Below are 19,434 nucleotides of genomic sequence, written 5' to 3' on the forward strand. Positions count from 1 at the left end.
ACTCTGAGACGGGGCGCTGGCGCATGGGTCCTTGCGAGCAGGCAGCTGGCTGCCGGCATCTGCGCCCGTGGCTTTGGAATCTGAGTTTGGCACCCCAAACTGGGTGGCAGATGGGGACTGGTGGTTGCAAACCCACAACAGCGTGGTTCTCACTGGCTGGCGCAACTCGCTTCTCAGGCTGGGGCTGAGAAACTGCATCTCCTTGAAGCGCGGGTCCAAAACAGAGGCGATAACTGCTGGGCTTTCGAGCACTTTCTCGAATGCAGTTCCCTTCAGTTTGGAAGACGGCAGAACACGGAGAATGGCATTACACGCGATCTCCTCCTTGGTGTATTGATTGGACAGGGAATCAGTCAAAAGAGAAAATAAGAAAAATTAATTTGTTTTCTACTTGGATGGCAGAAATCTACGAGAGGCAATAGAAGTCGGATGGTTGAACAAAATCTTGCATGGCTTTGAGTTTGCCCTGAGCTGACAGCTGCAAAGCCTATTGTGAAACCTACTCATTTTTGTGATCATAGTGATTTTTGTTTGTGTTTTGTTTGGATGTCTTAAGAGTATCGTTATCAAGCAATTATCTCCCCCCCAGCCCCGCCATGCCCACCAGCAGCAACGGGCCGATGGGATCCTCAGCTGTCAGGTGGGGGGCAGCGGCACCAGGGCAGGGAGGGCGATGCCTGGTACCCCCGGGCGGGCCATGCCGACGGTGTGGCTGGAGAATGCTCCATGGCTGCTCACTGCGGCATTTCTCATGGCTGTGAAATGGGTGGGGGTGAATGGGGGAGGCAAAGCATCTGCAAGGGGCTGTGAGGGCCATGGAAAGGGGAGTGAAGGGCATCTGCAAGGTTGGAGGGGGTAAGATGGGTGGTAGGTGTCTAAAATAGGGTGCTGGGGGTGTGCAAGGAGGGGGGACAGCAGGCCGCTGAAAGGGGGTGTAAGGCATCAGCAAGGCATCTGCAAGGCAGAGGGGTGGGGGCTCAAAGGGGGAGGCGAGGGGTACCCAAGTTGGGTGCGGGAGGGATGTGAGGAGGGGAGGAAGGCACCTGGGCAATGCCTGTTGGGGGTCTCCCCACCAGACCCCCCCTCCTCCGCATCTCGATGTGACCCCCTGGTGATGCTGTGGCCCTTCAGAGCAGGGGGACAAAGGCCACTGTCCCCACAGAGCCCCATGCCACCCGGTCACCTCAGCTATTGTCCCACCGGGCGCTTGCACGGATGCGCCTGGTGTTGGGGTGCAGGCAGGAGGTGGCTGGGTGGTCCCCCCCTCTTTCTGCATCTCCTTGGTCCGGGGGAGGGCCTGTCCGCCCCCCCGCTGCACCCATGGGACCCAGCTGCAGGAGGTGCTCTCGGGGGCAAACGAGAGGTGGGGAATTAATTAATCTGCCCTGAAATTACAGCTCACGGGAAAGACTGAGAGGAATTTGCGTCTCTGCCAGCAAGGGAAGACGGTCACGTCCTGGTGATGCTCAGCTGTGACCTGCATGTGTCCCCCCCTCACAGCCCCACTTTGGGGCTCTGGAGATGTGTCCTCTCCCAGGTCCAGTCCCCGTCACAGCCCAAATCCTGGCTCAGGAGCCGGAGGGGTCCCTGCAGGGGATGGTGCTGACCCCCACGATAGCAAAGGAGGGAGCCACAGGGCCGGTGGCTTCGTCTGGGTAGGATGGAGATGGAGAGGGGCGAGGAGGGGGGTCTCCTGCTCCACCACTAGAGCAGCTCCCCCAGTTTGGCCCCTCATCCCCTTATAACACTGGGATCAGTGTTATTAATTACACTTTGCGCGAGATTAATTACATCAATCCTCCCTCCTGCTGCTGGTGGCCAGTCCAGCTTGCGAGTGACGGAATGAGGGGGCTGAGATGGGAAGTTTGCCTGCTCGTGCGATGCTTTTGGCCTCCCCTGGCACCGGGAGGACTCAAAGCCGGACCTGAACCTCTGCTTTGTGCTTTTCCTCATCCTCAATTACACCAAAGCTTCCCCAGGGAAAGATTTTTCTTTCTAACTGGAGGAGTTGCACTGAGACAGGTAAACTGAGGCAGGACAGTCAAAAGTCCCTCTCTCTCCTGCTGGGACAAAAAAAACCCTGCAGCAAAATAATAATTTGGAGAAGTTTTCTTGAGAGGGAACAACACTCTCTGCTCTGAAAGTCAAAAGTGAGCTTGCCATCCCCTTTCCCAGCCCAGTTTCGATGATTTGATGTTTTCCAGGCGCCTGGCAGCAGCGGAGAAGGACAAAGAGGGAAGGCGAAGCGTCTGTGAGTGCTGGTACCCATCCTGGGATGGGATAATTCGCTTTCTGGAGGCATCTCTCCATCCTGCTCCATCCCATCCCAAGCCCACGCGTCCACAGATCCCATAGACTTATTAAATCCTTAAATCCTCCAGCGATTTCCTCAATGAAATAACCTTTCTGAGTCCATTTGGGTGTCTTAATCGGGAAAAAGAGGGTTTTGAGTGGCACCGTTTCCTTCGGTGGCATCTCTGTGCGAGGTTTGCCGCGATTTCTGCTGTAACAACTGGGGAAGGGCGATGGGATTCTCGGAGTGTCTTGCCACGGACCTGCTTGGCTTCTTTCTCCTGTATTTGCGCCTGAAGCTTTAATACTAAATAATAAAAAAGCAGCAGAGATCTGAGCTTGGATCCCGATGGGATTTTAACGGATTAGACCTCATTGTCACCCTCCTTCGCTGTGTTATTTTACATCCCATGTCACCTTTCAGGGCGAGCCGGGGCTGTCAACCTTTGTGCTGAGCAGCGCCGGGGAGGAAGTTCATGACAGCAAATGAATCTGTAGGCTGGAAATGAGGGATTAGCTCCGCTCGGAACATAAAGTAGGGCTGGAGATAGCTGGCGGAAGCGAGGAGAGTAAAACATGGGGCTTCTCTGGCCATTTCCGTACGGCGTAGGACTTGGTCTGGCTAACGAGGGTTTATGGAAGCCGCGAAGGGACGGAGGCCGTGCCAAAGGGAGACCTCCCTGAAACACCCTGATTTGATGCAGGAAATGTTGATGAAAATCAGGGCTGCCCCATAACGGGCATTTCCCCAATGGTTTGTGCCTCACGTGGTCTTTTGGCAGTTTGGGCTTTCAAATACACCCAAACACTGTGTAACACCTTTTGCCCTGCCGAGATGCAGCGTTTCCACCCCTTTTCTCTATTCTGGATAGTTTTTCCTCAAAACAGAGCAGGTTTCTCCCCATCCGCTAAGTTTTCCAAGCGGGATCAGTATTGGGGTGTATAGCTTTAAATAACTGCCGGGGTCACCCTGAACATTCCGATCCCAGCAACGGTCGCTGTTTATGTGCTGGAGATGGTGCAGACTGGGAGTCACTGGGCTGCAGTCGGAGGGTTTGGTCCTCTGATTGATCTGGAGGCTCAGTTATCCCCCAAAACCGGTGACCGACTTGAGGATGAAGCAGGAGGAGGGTCCCAAAATGACACTTCTGGAAGAGTTACAGGTGGGACGGCTGTGCCGAGGGGCTGCGTATCCCCCCAAAAGGGGGGGAGACTTCCCAAAATCCCACTGGCATGTCGCCAGAGCAGGGAAGGATGCGGGGGGACGATGCTTTGTGCCCTGCCGGGGGCAGGTTTAGCATCGTGGGTGGGAGCACGGAGCCAAAATGGTTTCTGAGAGAGAAGCAGACATTCCCCATGTCGCTCGGGGGGGATTTGGGGAGCTGTGATGCCCAAATCGCTCCGTTTATTCCCACTCTGACACCCCTGTAACACACTCAAGCTCGCTGTTGTATTTAAATTGCAATTTTATTTTAATTGTGATTGTATCTAAGTTGCGATTTAATTTAAATAGTGATTTAATTCAAATTGGGGTTTTATTTCGGTGGCAATTTTACTTAAATTGCGATTTAATTCAAATTGGTGTTTTACTTAAGTAATGATTTTACTAAAATTGCCATTTAAAGCTATTTGGTTAAGCCCCTTTTGTCCCGTGCCTTTTCTGAGGGTGGGGTTTGCGTTTTTGAGGTTTTTTTCCGGTAAATCTGGAGGGGAGTAGACACATTGCTAAGAAGGGACGGAGGGTGGTGGAGATCGGCGTGGGAGAGAGGACGGGAAAGCCACAGGCGCGTCATAATCCGGCTGCCGGGTGACGCGGGCGAGTGCCGGGAGATGGCAGGGAGGTCGCAGCAAGTCGGCTTTGAAATTAGTACTCGGGGGCCTGAAAAAGCTCATTCCCAGATGGGAACGTTTGTTCCTTTTGCTCATTAAATTAACTGGTGAGCGGGAGGTGTGAACTTCCCGAGCGTCGCTGCTGCGCAGTGGCAGGTGATGCCATTCAGTCGAAGCAGGGATTTGGGGGATAAAAAGCAGATTTCTGGTATTTTGCTCTTCTGTAAAGCGAAGTGTTTCCTGGAGGCCCTTTCAAAGTTGCAGTTGCAACTCGAGTGTGAGACGTGGTTGGGTTTTTAATTCTTTGAGCGTGGTAATCCCGGTGATGCCCTTCCCCAGCCCCCGGGGGCAAGGGGAGAAGAGAACTCCTGTAGTTCTCCTTCAGCTTTTAAGGCACAGATGCTCTTTGTGCAGCGCTGGCAGTGGTATTTCAGCCAAGGAGGGCATTAGCGCTCAGCCCTTGGCTTTTCTTTTGAGGAGAAAAACGCAGTTTTGTGTGGAAAGCAGGCTTGCAGCAAGAGAAGCCCGAGCCTGGTTGGGCTGAAGACGAAGCTTCACCCTTGCAGGTTCTTGAGGGCCTTTGGAGGTTGATGGTGGCCATGTCCTGTGGCCAAGTGCCATCTAGTGAGTCCTGCAGGTATCACGTTTGGAGAATGAAACTGGCTGTGATCAAAAGTGTGGAGTTGGGTTCCCCCACCCCACCCCCAGTTTGGAAATCCCTTTTTTAATTTTAATTTTTCGAAAGGAACCACAAGAATGAAGCAGGAGGTTTGGTTTTGGTTTGAAACACTCAACTGTCTCCCCTTTTAGTAAATCCTTCCAGACTCACGGTATATACAATACAGGTGACATTACAGGTGGTTTTATTTGGGTGTGGGAATAAAAACCTCCAAGTCCGTGTTTTTAGGGCTGTGCCTGGAGGAGGGGACACGCAGAGGTGTGATGCTCTTGGGCTCGCGTGGCCGCAGGGATGGGTGATGGCTGGGAGGATGTAAGGGAGCTCTCCTCACCTGGCCCCAACTTGTATCTTCTTCTCCTCACTAAACAGAGACACGACGAGGAGGCGGTGATTGACCAGGGAAGAACGAGCACCGCTGTCACTATTCACTATGAGAAGGAGGAGCTGGAAGGTGAGTCGGGAGAGGTGCCACCAGCCCCACGCGTTTTCCCGTTGCGCAAAGTCCCTGCCGCGTCCCGTGCTCAGCATACGCATCACCTGCAGTGAAACGTGGCATGCTTCTAAATAAACAAGCACAGTTATTTTCACATTTTTTTTAATGTTATGGCTTTTAGACAGAGGGGAAAAAGCCCCCATGGCATCTGCGGTGTGAGCGTTGGCCACAGAGCTTGGTAATTCCCAGCTTGTGTTCTCAGAGGCTGCTCTTGGCTTGGAGAGGTCAGGAGAATAATTTGATGGCTGCAGACACAGGGCTGTGATTTTCTTTTTTTTTTGTTCCAGACTTCATTATCACAGGACTGATTGGATCTCCTCTTGTTGCCTTGTGCCATACAAAGATTTTAAAAATAATTACCTTCTGTCGCTGCTTAATGAGCAGGTCTGAGTGTTGTCCAGCCGAAGCTGGAATTTTAGACAAGGGTTGATACTTTCAGGGCACTTTTAGGTGACCCGGAGCCATCGCTTGTTGTTGCTCTGTTGTTGCAAAGTTAGAGTAAAACAGGCTTGGAAAAAGGGAGGGGTCTCTGACATTCAGGGATGCAGTGAAACTAAAATGAAGAGAAGTTGGTGTTTCCTCCTGGGATGGCTGCGCTGGTTTAGTCATGGCATCAGTGTCAACCATCTCCGCAATATCGGGAGTGATGAGAACGCTGCTTTTTTTGCAGGCCACCGCACCCTGTCCGTGGGTGTGCGGATGCCGCTGGTGAGGCAAAGCCACCGGCACCACCGACCCCACCGCCAGAAGCATCGGAAGAAGGAACGGGAGAAGGACTGTGCCCCGCTGGAGCAGGGCTACCACTGTAAGTCCCGCCGCAGCGTTCATGAGCCTCCTCGGGGCTGCGTGGGTGCCGGGGTCCTCTGCAAGCAGGTCCGTGTGGCTGATTGGTGTGGTTTGCTGTTCTTCTGAGGGAAAGTGGCGTTATTTGGGAGGCAGTTGAAGGCATAATGGATTGAGGCTGGTCTTCCTTAGAGGGATCCTGCCTTTAAAAATGGAAACATGGGGAAGGAAAGTGGCCCGTCCTTATGCAGAGGTGGAACAGATGGTTCTCCTTCTCCATGGCTCTGTGCAAGCCTGGCCAGATCCAGGGGAGAGAGGCCAGCCCAATATTTAGGGCTGAACTGGTGCCGATCGATGGCCACTTTGTGTGTGAGCGTGACGGGTCGAATGCAGGTGTGGTAACGGGATTTATCTTCTGCCCCCAGACACCCCATCCCAGCGGGTGCAGTTCATCCTCAGCACCAAGGAGGATGAGCAGCACGTTCCCCACCACTTGTTCACCGAGCTGGATGAGATCTTCCTGAAGGAGGGTGAAGATGCCGAGTGGAAGGAAACAGCAAGGTAAATCCCTGCTGCCAGCTGCGGTGGCGGCCGCGGGCTCTGCCTTCCGCTCTCCGGGACGTGAAGCTTTTGCAGCTGCAGGTGCCGATGCGCGGAGCCTTCTCCTCTTGCCGCCCCGTAGCTGCACCAAAGGGGTTGCAGAGCTGAGGCTATTTTCTTGCAACGGGGCTGATCGTGCCCAATGTCCGCAGGTGGCTGAAGTTTGAGGAGGACGTGGAAGATGGCGGCGAGCGCTGGAGCAAGCCCTACGTGGCCACGCTGTCCTTGCACAGCCTCTTTGAGCTGCGGAGCTGCATCATGAACGGGACAGTGCTGCTGGATGTTTGTGCCAACAGCATCGAAGAGATCGCAGGTACTGAGCGCACTGCGTCCCGCCGGGAACGGCCGAGCTCAATTTGCCGCGGTGCCCTTCACTCCCGTATCAAACCCTGCCCCAATGGCACGTCCTTTTCCAGAAGTCGCGCTGTGTTTTTAAATGGTGGGTTGCTTTTTGGATGTAGACTGGGTGTACAACAGTCACATCAGCTTTTTCTCCCAGTATGGGAGCCTTTTGAAAGCAATTTGTGGGGTCAGAGAGGCGATTAGAGAATATTCTCCTGCCAGAAAGGAGTGTCAGGGCTTGGCAGGCTGCTCTTAGGAACACGGAGCCTGCGTAAGAGCTGAACCTCCTTAAATAAACTACTTACTACAAGCTGTTTCCTCCCGTTCTTTGTTTTGTTTTTTTTCCTATTGCCTTAACATCCGGGATTTAAGAGCTTTAAAGGCAGAGTTTATCTGGCAGGTGACCAAGCAGCATATTTCTGTGGGGAAGATAATTGAAGTTAATTGAAAAAGCAGCTTTGGAGAAATTATCTTTGACTGGCAGGTCTCCATTCAGCCCTTGCAAGAGCTGGAGAAGTCGGAGCCGTTCTTAGCACGTTTCTCCCTGTGTTTGGCAAATTGCAGTTGATGGGCAAAGGAAACTCTGGGAAAGTCTGTGCTAGAGATTGCTTATAATTTGTTGAAATGTGTCGAGTCTAGAGAGTCTGTCTAGAAACGCCAGATCGGGCAAAAAAATGTCATTATCTAGGATGGGGAATAATTATCTGAGCGGAGTGATGAATAAGCACTTTGATGATGGCTTTTAGCAAAAGAGAATTCTTCCTTTCGCTGCAAAGGCTGAACTGCATTAAAACGTCTTGCTAAGCAAGGCTGAGCCCGCGTTAGGGTATCCTGCGTGGCGCAGCCTTCGCCGGGGGCTTGAGGGGTCGGGGCTTGGGGACTTTCTGCTCTGACGGCTTTGTTTCCTGTTGCCATCTCCAGATATGATCCTGGGCCAGCAAGAGCAGTCCGCAGAGTTTGATGAGCGCATGCGGGCGAAAGTTCGAGAAGTGCTTTTGAAGAAGCATCACCATCAGAACGAGAAGAAAAGAAACAACCTTCTCCCCATCATCTGCTCATTTGCTGACATGAGCAAGAAGCAGTTAGACGTCCTTCCCCTCGACAAGCCAGGTGAGGGTTCCTGCAGGGTTTGGTATCCGGTGAGGGTTTCTGCCAGGCTTTGGCACCAGGTGAAAGTTTCTGCAGGGCTTTGGCCCCATTAGACTTCTCCCGGCAAAGGAGAAGTGTCCCGATTGCTCCTTGCCTGTCTTTCTCAGTGTCTTTCTTTCTCCTCCCAACCCAAACACTCCTCATCCATCTCCCACCACTGCAGAAGCTAAAAATGGGGTGAACCATGACAGCCATGCGATGGATCTAAGCAAGGTGAGACACTCGTAGCTTTCTTACGCTTTTAGGCCAGATTTGCTCTTGCAAACTTGGCTGCAGAGTGTTCTGCAGAGTGCGGTGGGCTTTACTTTTGGGGTAATGGCCTGAAAATCCTTTGTCATGCCCAGGCGGAGCTGCGCTTCATGAAGAAAATTCCCACCGGGGCTGAAGCGTGCAGCGTGCTCGTAGGAGAGCTGGATTTCCTTCGCCAGCCCATCGTGGCATTTGTCCGCCTGAGCCCAGCTGTCCTCCTCTCGGGCATGATGGAAGTTCCCATCCCAACGAGGTCTGAATGAGAAGCGCAAAGTTTTTATTTAAAAAAAAAAACACCACAACAAAACACTAAATTCATGCATCAGTTGGGCGTCCCAGGGGAACACAGCCAGTGGGAGCAAGCACATTTCTCCCACCCACATCTCTGTGCTTTCATTCCTCCCTTCCCTGCTGGAGCTTTTAAACCCATTGGCCAATTTTAATGAAAGTTGGTCCAAACCTCAAATTTGTGTTTGGTTTTGATGCGTTTCAAATTCATCACGGGAGTCAGTGAGCCTACACGTCCCCGCTGGAGCCACGCTCTGGGCTGGGAGCTCCCAGGGATTTCCTTGGGCGCCCTTTGAGTGAGGCCATGTTCTTCTCTCTCATTTTGGTTTTCTTGCCTAGGTTTCTGTTTGTTTTGCTTGGACCAGGAGGAAAAGCCCATCAGTACCACGAGATCGGCAGGTCCATGGCTACTATCATGACGGATGAGGTGTGACGAGATAAGAGATATCTCTGGGTCATTTTTTTGGGCTTTCTTCACCTCTCCCTGTGTCTGTAGTAGTGAGGAAGAGGGTTTGTTGTCTCTCTTAGCTGCCTGCAGGAGGCTAAAGTCCCACCTGGGCTGCAGCCCGCGCCTCATCCTTCTCCCCAGGGTCCCCAGCACGCTGTCCCCAGTGGTGGCATTGCCAGGGCCAGTGAAACTTCTCCTCTTGAAGCAGAAGGCTGTGGTGTGCCATGGGGGACGGGAGCCTGGTGCAGATGGTTACAAATACTGTGATGCACAGATTTTTGCTTTGGGGGGAATATTTCCTGCCACTTCCAACAGGCGATTTGGGGGAAATGACCTTGCATTTAGCCAAGAGCTTATTACACTGGTTAGGACATCCGAGATGGGTCATGCTCTCACCAGGTTGTCTCCTACGGCAGGTTTTCCACGACGTTGCCTATAAAGCCAAGAACTGGGCTGACCTGGTGGCTGGCATCGATGAGTTTCTGGATCAGGTCATGGTTTTGCCGCCAGGAGAGTGGGATCCCTCCATCCGAATTGAGCCCCCGAAAAACGTCCCTTCGCAGGTGGGTGCTGCGGCAGAAGGAGGCACAATGGGGACGGGCAGGAGGGCAGCACGGCTGGGGGTGCTGCTCAGGGGCCCAAATTCACAGGTCACGTACCCAGCCCAAAAAGCAAACCAAGCCAGTGGCTGCAAAGACATATCTTTATCTTATTTCCATTTTAACAGGAAAAAAGGAAGGTGCCAGAAGCTCTTGATGACAGCGCTTCTCACAGCAAGCCGGAGAAGCACAGCGGTCCTGAACTGGAGCGGACAGGAAGGTGTGAACTGAAATAGTTTAGTGGGGTGTTTTTCTGTTTGCCCCTAAAATCTGAGTGCGCACCTCCCTTCTAGCAGAGTTTTGGGGTTAACTGGGTCAGTGAAGGGGCTCCAGGTTACCAGCTTGGTCCCCTGGGCTGGGTGGGTGGGAGATTTGGGCAGCTGGGCTCAGCTGCAGTGTGGTTGCACAGAGGTTTTCTTGCTTTGGGGTGGAAGCAGATGTGTAAGTACCTCCAGGTAGAGCTCTGCTGCTTCTCAAAGTGAGGGACTGTTGCAATAAGAGGGGACGGGCTCTCAGGTTTGGTCTCCTTTTCTTTTTGTTGGAGGGGTTTTTTGTATGCCTCAGTTTCTACTGGGGCTAAAATGGGAGAAGGAGACTTCTTTTTAGCAACGGAAGTTACTCTGTGCTTGTGATTGTCCTTCCTCAGCCAAGAAAACTCAACGCTGTCTTCCACGAAAATGTTGTTTTGTTTTTTTTTTCCTTCCTCCAGGCTCTTTGGCGGTTTGATCCGGGATGTGAAGCGAAAAGCCCCCTGGTTCTGGAGTGACTTTCGGGATGGTCTGAGCCTGCAGTGTCTGGCGTCCTTCCTGTTCCTCTACTGTGCCTGCATGTCCCCCATCATCACCTTCGGGGGACTGCTGGGGGAGGCGACCAACGGCCACATAGTGAGCACCTCTCTCTGTTGGGTGGCACGGGGGAGGACAACACTCATGCAAAAGTCCTTGCTGCAGTGAATTTGCACTTGTTTTTTTCCCCCTAATGATTTAATTACTCGCTGCTGCCTCTCTTCCCCGGACAGAGTGCCATGGAGTCGCTGCTGGGCGCATCCATGACCGGCGTGGTGTATTCCCTCTTTGCTGGCCAACCTCTCACCATCCTCGGCAGCACCGGCCCCGTCCTCGTGTTCGAGAAGATCCTCTACAAATTCTGCAAGTAAGGCTGGCTTCTGCGGCCAGGTGCTGCGAGCGCCTTTGGAAGAAGGCAGGGATGGAGAAAGGATGTTTTTCTTAGTGGTAGTTGGTAGATTTAAGTTGTCTTCTGTGTCACAGACATCACGCGCTGCTGCTTTAGTATGTGACGGTGCAGGAGCCCTCAGTCTCTGAAGGATGGATGGGTGGTTCGGGTTTTTTAGGGTTAAAGTGAAAGAGCAGGAGGAGGAGAAACCACAAGGATGTGGATGCCCGAGATGGGCTGCACAGGGAAGATGAGACAAATGACTCTGGTTTGGGAATGAGGGAAGATTTGCTTTCCTCTCAGTACAAACTCGGGCACTTTTTTGTATGATTTTTGCTGGAAGTGGAAATATATTTTACCCACATATCCAAAGAGTTTTCTGGTCAAATGTTTTGATGATTTTTGAGAAAGCAGGAGCTTTTCACGCGAAATGGATATTTTCCATGACAGTCTTTTTGTTGTGGCAACTGTGATGGGAGATTAACCCCCTTATTGCAATTAAATTTATTATGAAGCCCCAACTTGCTGGCAGCAGGTAACTGGGTGCAAACCCAGCCGGTTTCGCTGTTAGGGCATTGGGGTGATGTGGGAGAACACCACCTTCCACAACAGGGACCTGACCTCAATTAGCCTCCGAGGCATTAACACAAGGTCATTGTTAAATAAGGATTAATTAGCCTCTCCTCCTGCGGGCCCACACCCTGTGCCGCAGTCCCAAGGCTGTCTGTAGTAGGACCGGAAACTGCATTTACCATCCGCAGCCTTGACACGCTCCTGAATTGCTGCCGACTTTCCCCGAAGGAAGGCACGGCTCGGAGTCTCTTGCTGCCCTCTCCACCCTGCGTTTTCTTTTGCTTTCCCAGGGACTACGCGCTCTCTTATCTCTCTCTCCGGGCATGCATCGGGCTGTGGACCGCCTTCTTCTGCATAGTGCTGGTGGCCACCGATGCTAGCTCTTTGGTGTGCTACATCACCCGCTTCACCGAAGAAGCCTTCGCCTCCCTCATCTGCATCATCTTCATCTATGAGGCTCTGGAGAAGCTGAGTCACCTGCGAGAGACCTACCCTGTGCACACGCACAGCAAGCTGGACTTCCTCACCATCTCCTAGTGGGTTTCTTCCTCCTAAAGTGCCGCTGCCCCTTGGCAGGAGCTCAGGGCTGCACCTCCATCGCCTTCCCCTCACCCCTGTCTTGGCTTCTCTCCTCCCAGCTGTAAGTGTGAGGCACCGACCCATCCCAGCAACGAAACCCTGCAGTTCTGGGAGAGCAACAAGATCAATGTGTCTGGCATCACCTGGGAGAACCTCACGGTGACTGTAAGTGCCCCGAGTCACTGCTTCCTCGTGCCGCGGCCGCAGGGTCCAGGGGCACTGGCCTGGTGCAAAGCTCAGAGCCCTTCAGGTGATGGTGGGCTTCAACTTGTGCCAGTGCTGCTCTGAAAAGTCATTACTTCAGTGTGTTTAACCTCCTTGGGCCTGGGAAGGAGAGTTCACCTCATCCCCGACATGGTGGGCAATAACTGTTATCCTCAGGACAGCGGTTCTGTCTGGGAGCAAGGTTCAGTGGGTGCTTTGGTTATTGGAGAAGTTGGAGGACTTAAGTTCATGCTTGAAGGCTGTAATTAGCTTCCTTCATTGGTTCCTAGTAACTCCAGGCCTTGCTTTCTTACTCAGCGCTGTCTGAAGGTACGTGCATAAACTTGCATGTCTGAGCAGCCCCTTGGGCCATTGTTGCTGGAAGCAGAGCTCAGGCACAGGGTGGGACGCTCTTATGGACATCTTCACCCCCCTTGGCCGTGTCCTGTGAGCCCGACCCTGGGAAGGGACAATTTGTCTCTTCTCCTTTCCTGTCACTGTTGTCTTAGCCCTCCTTCCCCGTTCCCTCTTTCACTCTCCCCAAGAGTTCCCAGTGTTTCCTTCCCCTCTGGTGTCTTCTTCAGCCACGGTTACCTGCTGTTCAAGCAGAGGATGTGCCATAGGTCTGTGGTACAGTGTCCCATCACATCTCCTCTCTCCGCTGTCTGTGTAGTTCCATGTGTCACTTATTCAGCTGCTGTTGATCGTTAAATATAAATCTCCGCTAGCTGCAGCAGTCCCGAGGTCACAGATCTTGGAGCAAGATCCTCCAAACCCCCTAGTTATCCGAGGTTTCCTTGACGCATGTGCACTACCTTTGTGTCCTGATGCTCTGTTTCCCCAGGAATGTCGGTATTTGCATGGAGAGTTTCGTGGACCTGCCTGTGGACACGATGGCCCCTACACGCCCGATGTCCTCTTCTGGTGCTGCATCCTCTTCTTCTCCACCTTTGTCCTGTCGGGCTTATTGAAGAAGTTTAAAACCAGCCGCTACTTCCCGACCAGAGTAGGTAGAAGACGGTGGCCAGCAGCAGTCTCCACACTCATTTCCCAAAATGGCTTTCCCGGAGCACTAAGCAGTGTTTGCCACCGCTTGGTCAAACTGGGAAATATTGGACCTTGAAGGCCAAACTTGGATGTCTCTCACTCATTTCCAGGAGTGCAAAACGATCGTAGCGTTTCCCACCTGCCTCGTGACCTGCCCCGGAGTGGTTTTTTCCCCAGGCAGTGGGAAATCGGTCTTCCAAAGTTGGTTGTTTGTTGTATTTTCATTTGTGGTTTTTTTCACCTTGTGTGCCCAAGGGGAAAGTTGATTCAAATGAGGAACTGCCATAGAAAAAGACACAAAAGACACTGTTTCTTCCTTTTGAGGAGCAAATGATGCCTCAGTGCCTTATTCCCATTGTAGCTGTGAGTGCAGCTGTAGTGGCAGACGTCTGTTTCATTATTTTTTAATATTTATTGGCTTTTTTTTTAAGTTTGAATTTAAACCACCCTTTTCCACCTAATTAAACTTTTTTTATTGCCTGACACCAGATCTTGCAGGTACAAACACAGCAACACTATCCAAACGAGGGATTTGGCTGCATCTTCTCAGAGTGGTGGGAATTTGTTAACCAGCCTTAATGCTGTTGATGTCTTTAACTTTTCCATCTCACGGTATGGCCCCGTTTGTGCTGTCCCTTTCAGCTCTGCTTTCTTGCCCCAGGTACGGTCCACAGTCAGTGACTTTGGTGTCTTCCTCACCATCGTCATCATGGTCCTCATTGACTTCCTGGTTGGGATCCCATCGCCGAAGCTCCACGTCCCCCACATGTTCAAGGTAATGGGGTGTTTTGGTGTGGAGCCGCTTTCGGCCCTTGGGGATGCCACAGGGTGATGCTGGGACAGGACAGGGCTGAGTCTGGGGATGCTGGTGGTGTTACCATCTCCTCTTCCACCTCCGAATGCATCGTTTCCTTCTGGAAAGAAGACGCCAGCCCCAAAACTTGATACCTACAGAAGTATCTATAGGTGCTTGCGACGAGGACGCTGGCACTGCTGAACCCCGTAGGAGAGGGTGACACGAAGGCAGGGCCAGGAGATGAGGCGGCACAGCGATGGAGAGGAAAATCAAAGCCAGTGAAGTGGCTGGGCTGGGAGTTGATCCTGATGTGTGTTTTGGCTTTGTTGCAGCCTACCAGAGACGACCGCGGGTGGTTGGTCAACCCCATAGGGCCCAACCCTTGGTGGACGGTGTTGGCCGCGCCCATCCCAGCTCTGCTCTGCACCATCTTGATATTCATGGACCAGCAGATCACGTCTGTCATTGTCAACAGGAAGGAGCACAAGCTGAAGGTAAGGGGCTGCAAGAGCTGACCCCATCCCCACCCCACTCTGGGCTGCAGGTGTGGGGAGAAGCTCCTATGCCAAGTGCTTTGTGAAGGCGTTGGTTTGGGACAAGGTCAGGCTGTGTGGCAGGATGCTCTGCTGGATTAGTGATGTCACAGGGAGCAAACGAGGGCAGTTCAGATGAGCAATCTTTTGGAGGAGCAAATTAATTTTCGAGCACTATAGAAGCGTGTTTTTGTTTCAGAATGCCAGCAGGAGCTGGGGGAACGAACTGTTTTGACGCACTGCCAGGGATAACTCAGGGTCACATCTTGCTTACAAGCAGTAGAAATTTCTTTATGAATGAAAATAGTCTGTTTGTTTGTGTGTTTGTTTGAGAAGTAGCTATTGCACAAACCTCCCAAATCCACTTGGTCTGAACTCCTGCCAGATTTTCATGCAAGGTGCTTGCGCAAAGACCGGATCCATCCTTATTTTTGCCAATTCTTCTCTTAAATTTTCAAGAGGGTGACTTGCGCCCAAGTAGGGTTTGAGTCTGAGTCGCGACGTTGTCCTCGCTCTTGTGCTGTGGGATGCTCTGTTCCTTGTTTTGCTGCCCACAGAAAGGATGCGGGTACCACCTGGACCTTTTCATGGTGGCCGTGATGCTCGGGGTGTGCTCCGTGATGGGGCTGCCCTGGTTTGTGGCTGCGACTGTCCTGTCCATCACCCACGTCAATAGCCTCAAAGTGGAGTCTGGCTGCTCAGCTCCAGGAGAACAACCCAAGTTTCTGGGGATACGAGAGCAGAGAGTCACCGGCTTGATGATCTTTGTGCTCATGGGCTGCTCTGTCTTCTTCACTTCGGTGTTAAAGGTAAGAGGAAAATGCAAAACGCCCAACAAGCGTGAGCTTTTTGGAGGTTTGACAAAAACCATCCCCTCCCTCCAGGCCTGAGTAGGTGTGGAGCAGAGGAGGAGGCGATCCCAAACCTTGAGGCTTGGCCCACGGTGGGAACCAGCCTCAGTTACCCTTTCCACCAGTTTGGTGTCCTCGAGGCAAGCGAGCAGGACAACTGCTTTAATTCCCAGGTGTCTCTCAGGCCCACCTGTGTTTATGGGTTACGACAAAGCGGATTCAGACCAGTACACTGCTCTCTTTCAAGCAGGCAGCACCTTATGGGATGCAATTGGCTCCCCCAAATGCCTCCCAACAGCCGTTCCCAGTAGCTAAACACACCAAAATCATCCCCGTGGGCTTCCTTGTGTGCTCCTCCCACAAAGTCACCTCAGCTCTAGGCTAAAAGGAGGCACTTCGCTTTTGCGTGTTGCCACAAAAATGTGTAGAAATGTTCTTCTGCCGTCACAGAACGTGGCGTACAGTTTCATGGGTGAAATGACCTATTTTCCTCCAACCTTTCAGGAAAACAGGAGTATTCTAATGAAACGTAACTAAAAATTTATTAGATTATTCTAATGAAACGTAACTAAATGCTCTGCCTAAAGCAGAGCATACACTCACTCACTCGCACGCACAAAACCTCTACGGGTTGAGAGCTGAAACATCTCTAACCCTGTGGAAACTGGAAAGCTTTAGGCAATTTTAGGCAGTGCCTCTAGAAGAGAGCAGTAATACTGAAAAACCAATTAAAAAAATAAATTATTGCATTTTTTTTTTTTTTAATTTCCCAGTTTATACCCATGCCTGTGCTTTATGGTGTCTTTCTCTACATGGGTGTGTCGTCGCTCAGAGGGATTCAGGTACGGACTCTTACAGCGTGCAGCTCCCTGCTGTGTCATCTCCAGAGAAGCAGGAAAAAAGCAGTGGTGTGGGAGAAAACCTCCCCAAAAGCAGGCAGTGAAAGTATTTTGTATAAGGAAAAGATTGGTGGGGGCACAGGAGGTACGTAGGGTGGGAGGACCAGGCAAGTTCAGCGCGCTCTGCGTCACGGTTTGGGACAGGGCAGTGTTTGGTGTGGTGAAAATGGGGGAATTCAGTGCAAAGCGAAGGCGATTTCTACTGCCGGTGGGAATCCTCACTGGGGGGTTGAGTGGGCTGAGAAATGCCAAATAACAAACAGAAGAATAGAATATATTAAACATATATTTTTATAGAAGAACAGGGAGGGGGAGGGGGAGATGGTATGAGGAGAAGGACCTGGGGGTACGGACTGATGAGAAGCTCACCGTGAGACGGCAATGCGCGATCGCAGCCCAGAAGGCCGACCGCATCCTGGGCTGCATCAGCAGTGTGGCCGGCAGGGTGAGGGGGGGATTGTGCCCTCTGCTGTGCTCTGCTCTGGGGAGACCCCCTGCAGTGCTGCCTCCAACTCTGGGACCACAGCACAGGAGAGCCATGGACCTGGTGGAGCGGGGCCAGAGGAGGCCCTGGAGCTGCTGGGAGGGCTGGAGCCCCTCTGCTGGGAGGACAGGCTGGGAGAGGTGGGGGTGTTCAGCCCGGAGAAGAGAAGGCTCCGGGGAGCCCTCAGAGCCCCTTCCAGTGCCTAAAGGGGCTCCAGGAGAGTTGGGGAGGGACTCTGGATGAGGGAGGGGAGCAATGGGACGAGGGGGGATGGTTTGACACTGACAGAGGGCAGATTGAGATGAGATATCAGGGAGAAATTTTTCCCTGTGAGGGTGGTGAGGCACCAGCGCAGGTTGCCCTGAGAATCTGTGGCTGCCCCATCCCTGGAGGTGTTCAAGGCCAGGTTGGACAGGGCTTGGAGCAACCTGGGCTGGTGGGAGGTGTCCCTGCCCAGGGCAGGGGGTGGGACTGGATGATCTTCGAGGTCCCTTCCAACCGAAACCCTTCTGTGATTCTATAATAGAAGGACGTGGAATAATTGCAATTTGGTGGGCAGCTCTCATGGGCACACTGGTTTATAGATGGAGCAAAGGGAAAACGGGTGCTGCTCCCGGGAGGAACAAAGTGGGATCCAGGATTTCTCACTGCACGCGAGATCCTGAAAACTCATTCCACGTGCCAACAGGGCCGGAAACTTTCCGCAGCCCCAAGGGGTAACTTTTCCGCTTTTATTTTGCAGTTCTTCGACCGCTTGAAGCTCTTTTGGATGCCGGCAAAACACCAGCCGGATTTCATCTACCTGCGGCACGTTCCCTTGCGGAAAGTGCATTTCTTCACCATGATCCAGCTCATCTGCCTCGTCCTGCTCTGGGCCATCAAGGTGTCCCGTGCTGCCATCATCTTTCCCATGATGGTAAGAGCCGGTGCCGCTCAGCAGTGGGACATTTGCAGCGTTGGAGTGAGATGTAACATCATCTCAGACCTCACCCCCTCTTCCTTCTTATTTTGTGAAGGTTTTGGCTCTCGTGTTTGTCCGGAAAGTGATGGACTTCTGCTTCTCAAAGCGGGAGCTCAGCTTTTTGGATGACCTTATGCCAGAAAGCAGGAAGAAGTTGGCCGATGCCAAAAATGAAGCCAAAGAAGAAGAGGTGATGCTTGCTGAGTGCTCGGGGGTGGGTGTCTCCCTCGGGCTCTGAGATTGCCTCTTTCCGTCACAGCTTCTCTTGAAATGTTGGGGGAAGATCCGAACTCAATAGAAATAGATCCTGACAGCCTGGATCCCGCATCATAACTTTTTAAATTAGCAGTGAGCTTAACACTTGAATAGCGGTACAATTTTTAAAGGTGCCATTTATAATAAACATTATAATTATGATGGAAAGATTTGCTCATAAGGGTGGTTTTAACCCCCTCCCAAAATGTTTGGAGTGAAAGGTCCTTCCCCGGCTGCGCTAACAGAAGGTCAGAAGGAGAGGGCAGCACGTGGGTTTTGCTGGGTGTTCAGTTTATCTCCACTTCGATCATAGACAGAGAACTTTGATTTGTCCCTTTTTATGTCAGGAGTCCCAGGAGATGATGGAAGCTGCTGCTGCAAACTCCGTTCGGCTGCAGCTGGGCAAGACCAGCAGCACGGATATCCCAAAGCCAAGCAGCGACAGGTAAAGCCCCACCAAGCAGCAGGACCCCCGGCAAGATTAGCCTGAAGGGGGTTGGCAGAATTTTCTCCACGTTTATCTTTGCTGAGCATCCCAGCGCCATGCACTCAGCTTGGCGGGAAGAGCAAATTTATGGGCAGGGCGGGCGGCAGAGCGCTGGCACAGGCTGCGCAGAGAGGTGGGGGAGTCTCCCACTTGGGAGCCATTCCAAATCCGCCTGGAGGTGTCCTGTGCCACTGCTGTAGGTGCCCCTGCTCTGGCGGGGGTGGGACTGGGTGAGCTCCAGAGGGCCCTTCCAGCCCTGACCAGTCTGGGATTCTGTGCAGAGCCTTTGCACAGAGCTGTAGCTCTGCGGCTCTCCGGCTCGCCTTCCAAACCTCCTCATCCCGCCCAACCCGCTGTGCTTATGCGCAGCTTTGGTTCTCCTCCCCCCCCGTTCCTCTTGCTGGTGCTGATGCGCTGGGTGGCATCAGTTCCCGCAGTCACGGATTGCTGTCTCAAATATTTATTGCAGGACTGATCCTTCGGAGATTAATATCTCGGAAGAGATATCAAAAACACCCGTGTGGAAGGCTCTCACTATGAGCATGGAAACAGTCTGAATCTGGGGAGAAAAGAGGTAAAGGATCGCGTGGGAACGTGGCCGTGCTCCTTTGCAAGCTGTGGCACATGCCTACGGCTTTTCTTTTTTTGCCGGCAATGCCGAGCAAGCGGCGAGGGCTGCGGCACACGAACCAGCTCCTCTCTGCCGGCGCGGTCCCACGAGCGGGGCAGCAGCCCCACTGATGACGCTCTCCCTCCTTTTCTCTCTCCTCCATCCCCCCAACTCCAGTTTTCATGTTTAGGAATCTTGACTTTGAAGGAGAGGCGTGAGAACGTGACTCG

General features: G+C 52.5%; 1 protein-coding gene across 1 annotated transcript; it reads left to right on the forward strand.

Annotated features, from left to right (window-relative positions):
- Positions 1 to 5,170: 5,170 nt before the first annotated feature.
- On the forward strand, positions 5,171 to 19,151 carry LOC309685537 (electroneutral sodium bicarbonate exchanger 1-like; the record flags this gene model as incomplete). The annotated part of the gene is made up of 23 exons (XM_082501288.1): positions 5,171 to 5,252; positions 5,965 to 6,099; positions 6,503 to 6,638; positions 6,830 to 6,990; positions 7,941 to 8,158; positions 8,304 to 8,381; positions 8,513 to 8,670; positions 9,045 to 9,132; positions 9,570 to 9,716; positions 9,881 to 9,972; positions 10,462 to 10,636; positions 10,771 to 10,904; positions 11,789 to 12,034; positions 12,137 to 12,242; positions 13,126 to 13,287; positions 13,990 to 14,103; positions 14,457 to 14,618; positions 15,215 to 15,466; positions 16,282 to 16,350; positions 17,634 to 17,807; positions 17,908 to 18,042; positions 18,455 to 18,552; positions 19,064 to 19,151. Coding segments are annotated over 23 exons (3,210 nt in total), but the record flags the coding sequence as incomplete, so codon positions are not given.
- Between the last annotated feature and the right edge of the window lie 283 nt (positions 19,152 to 19,434).

This window comes from Vanellus vanellus (genome assembly GCF_965231255.1).
Source record: "Vanellus vanellus genome assembly, contig: HAP1_SCAFFOLD_87, whole genome shotgun sequence".
In the NCBI taxonomy this organism is placed as follows: domain Eukaryota; kingdom Metazoa; phylum Chordata; class Aves; order Charadriiformes; family Charadriidae; genus Vanellus; species Vanellus vanellus.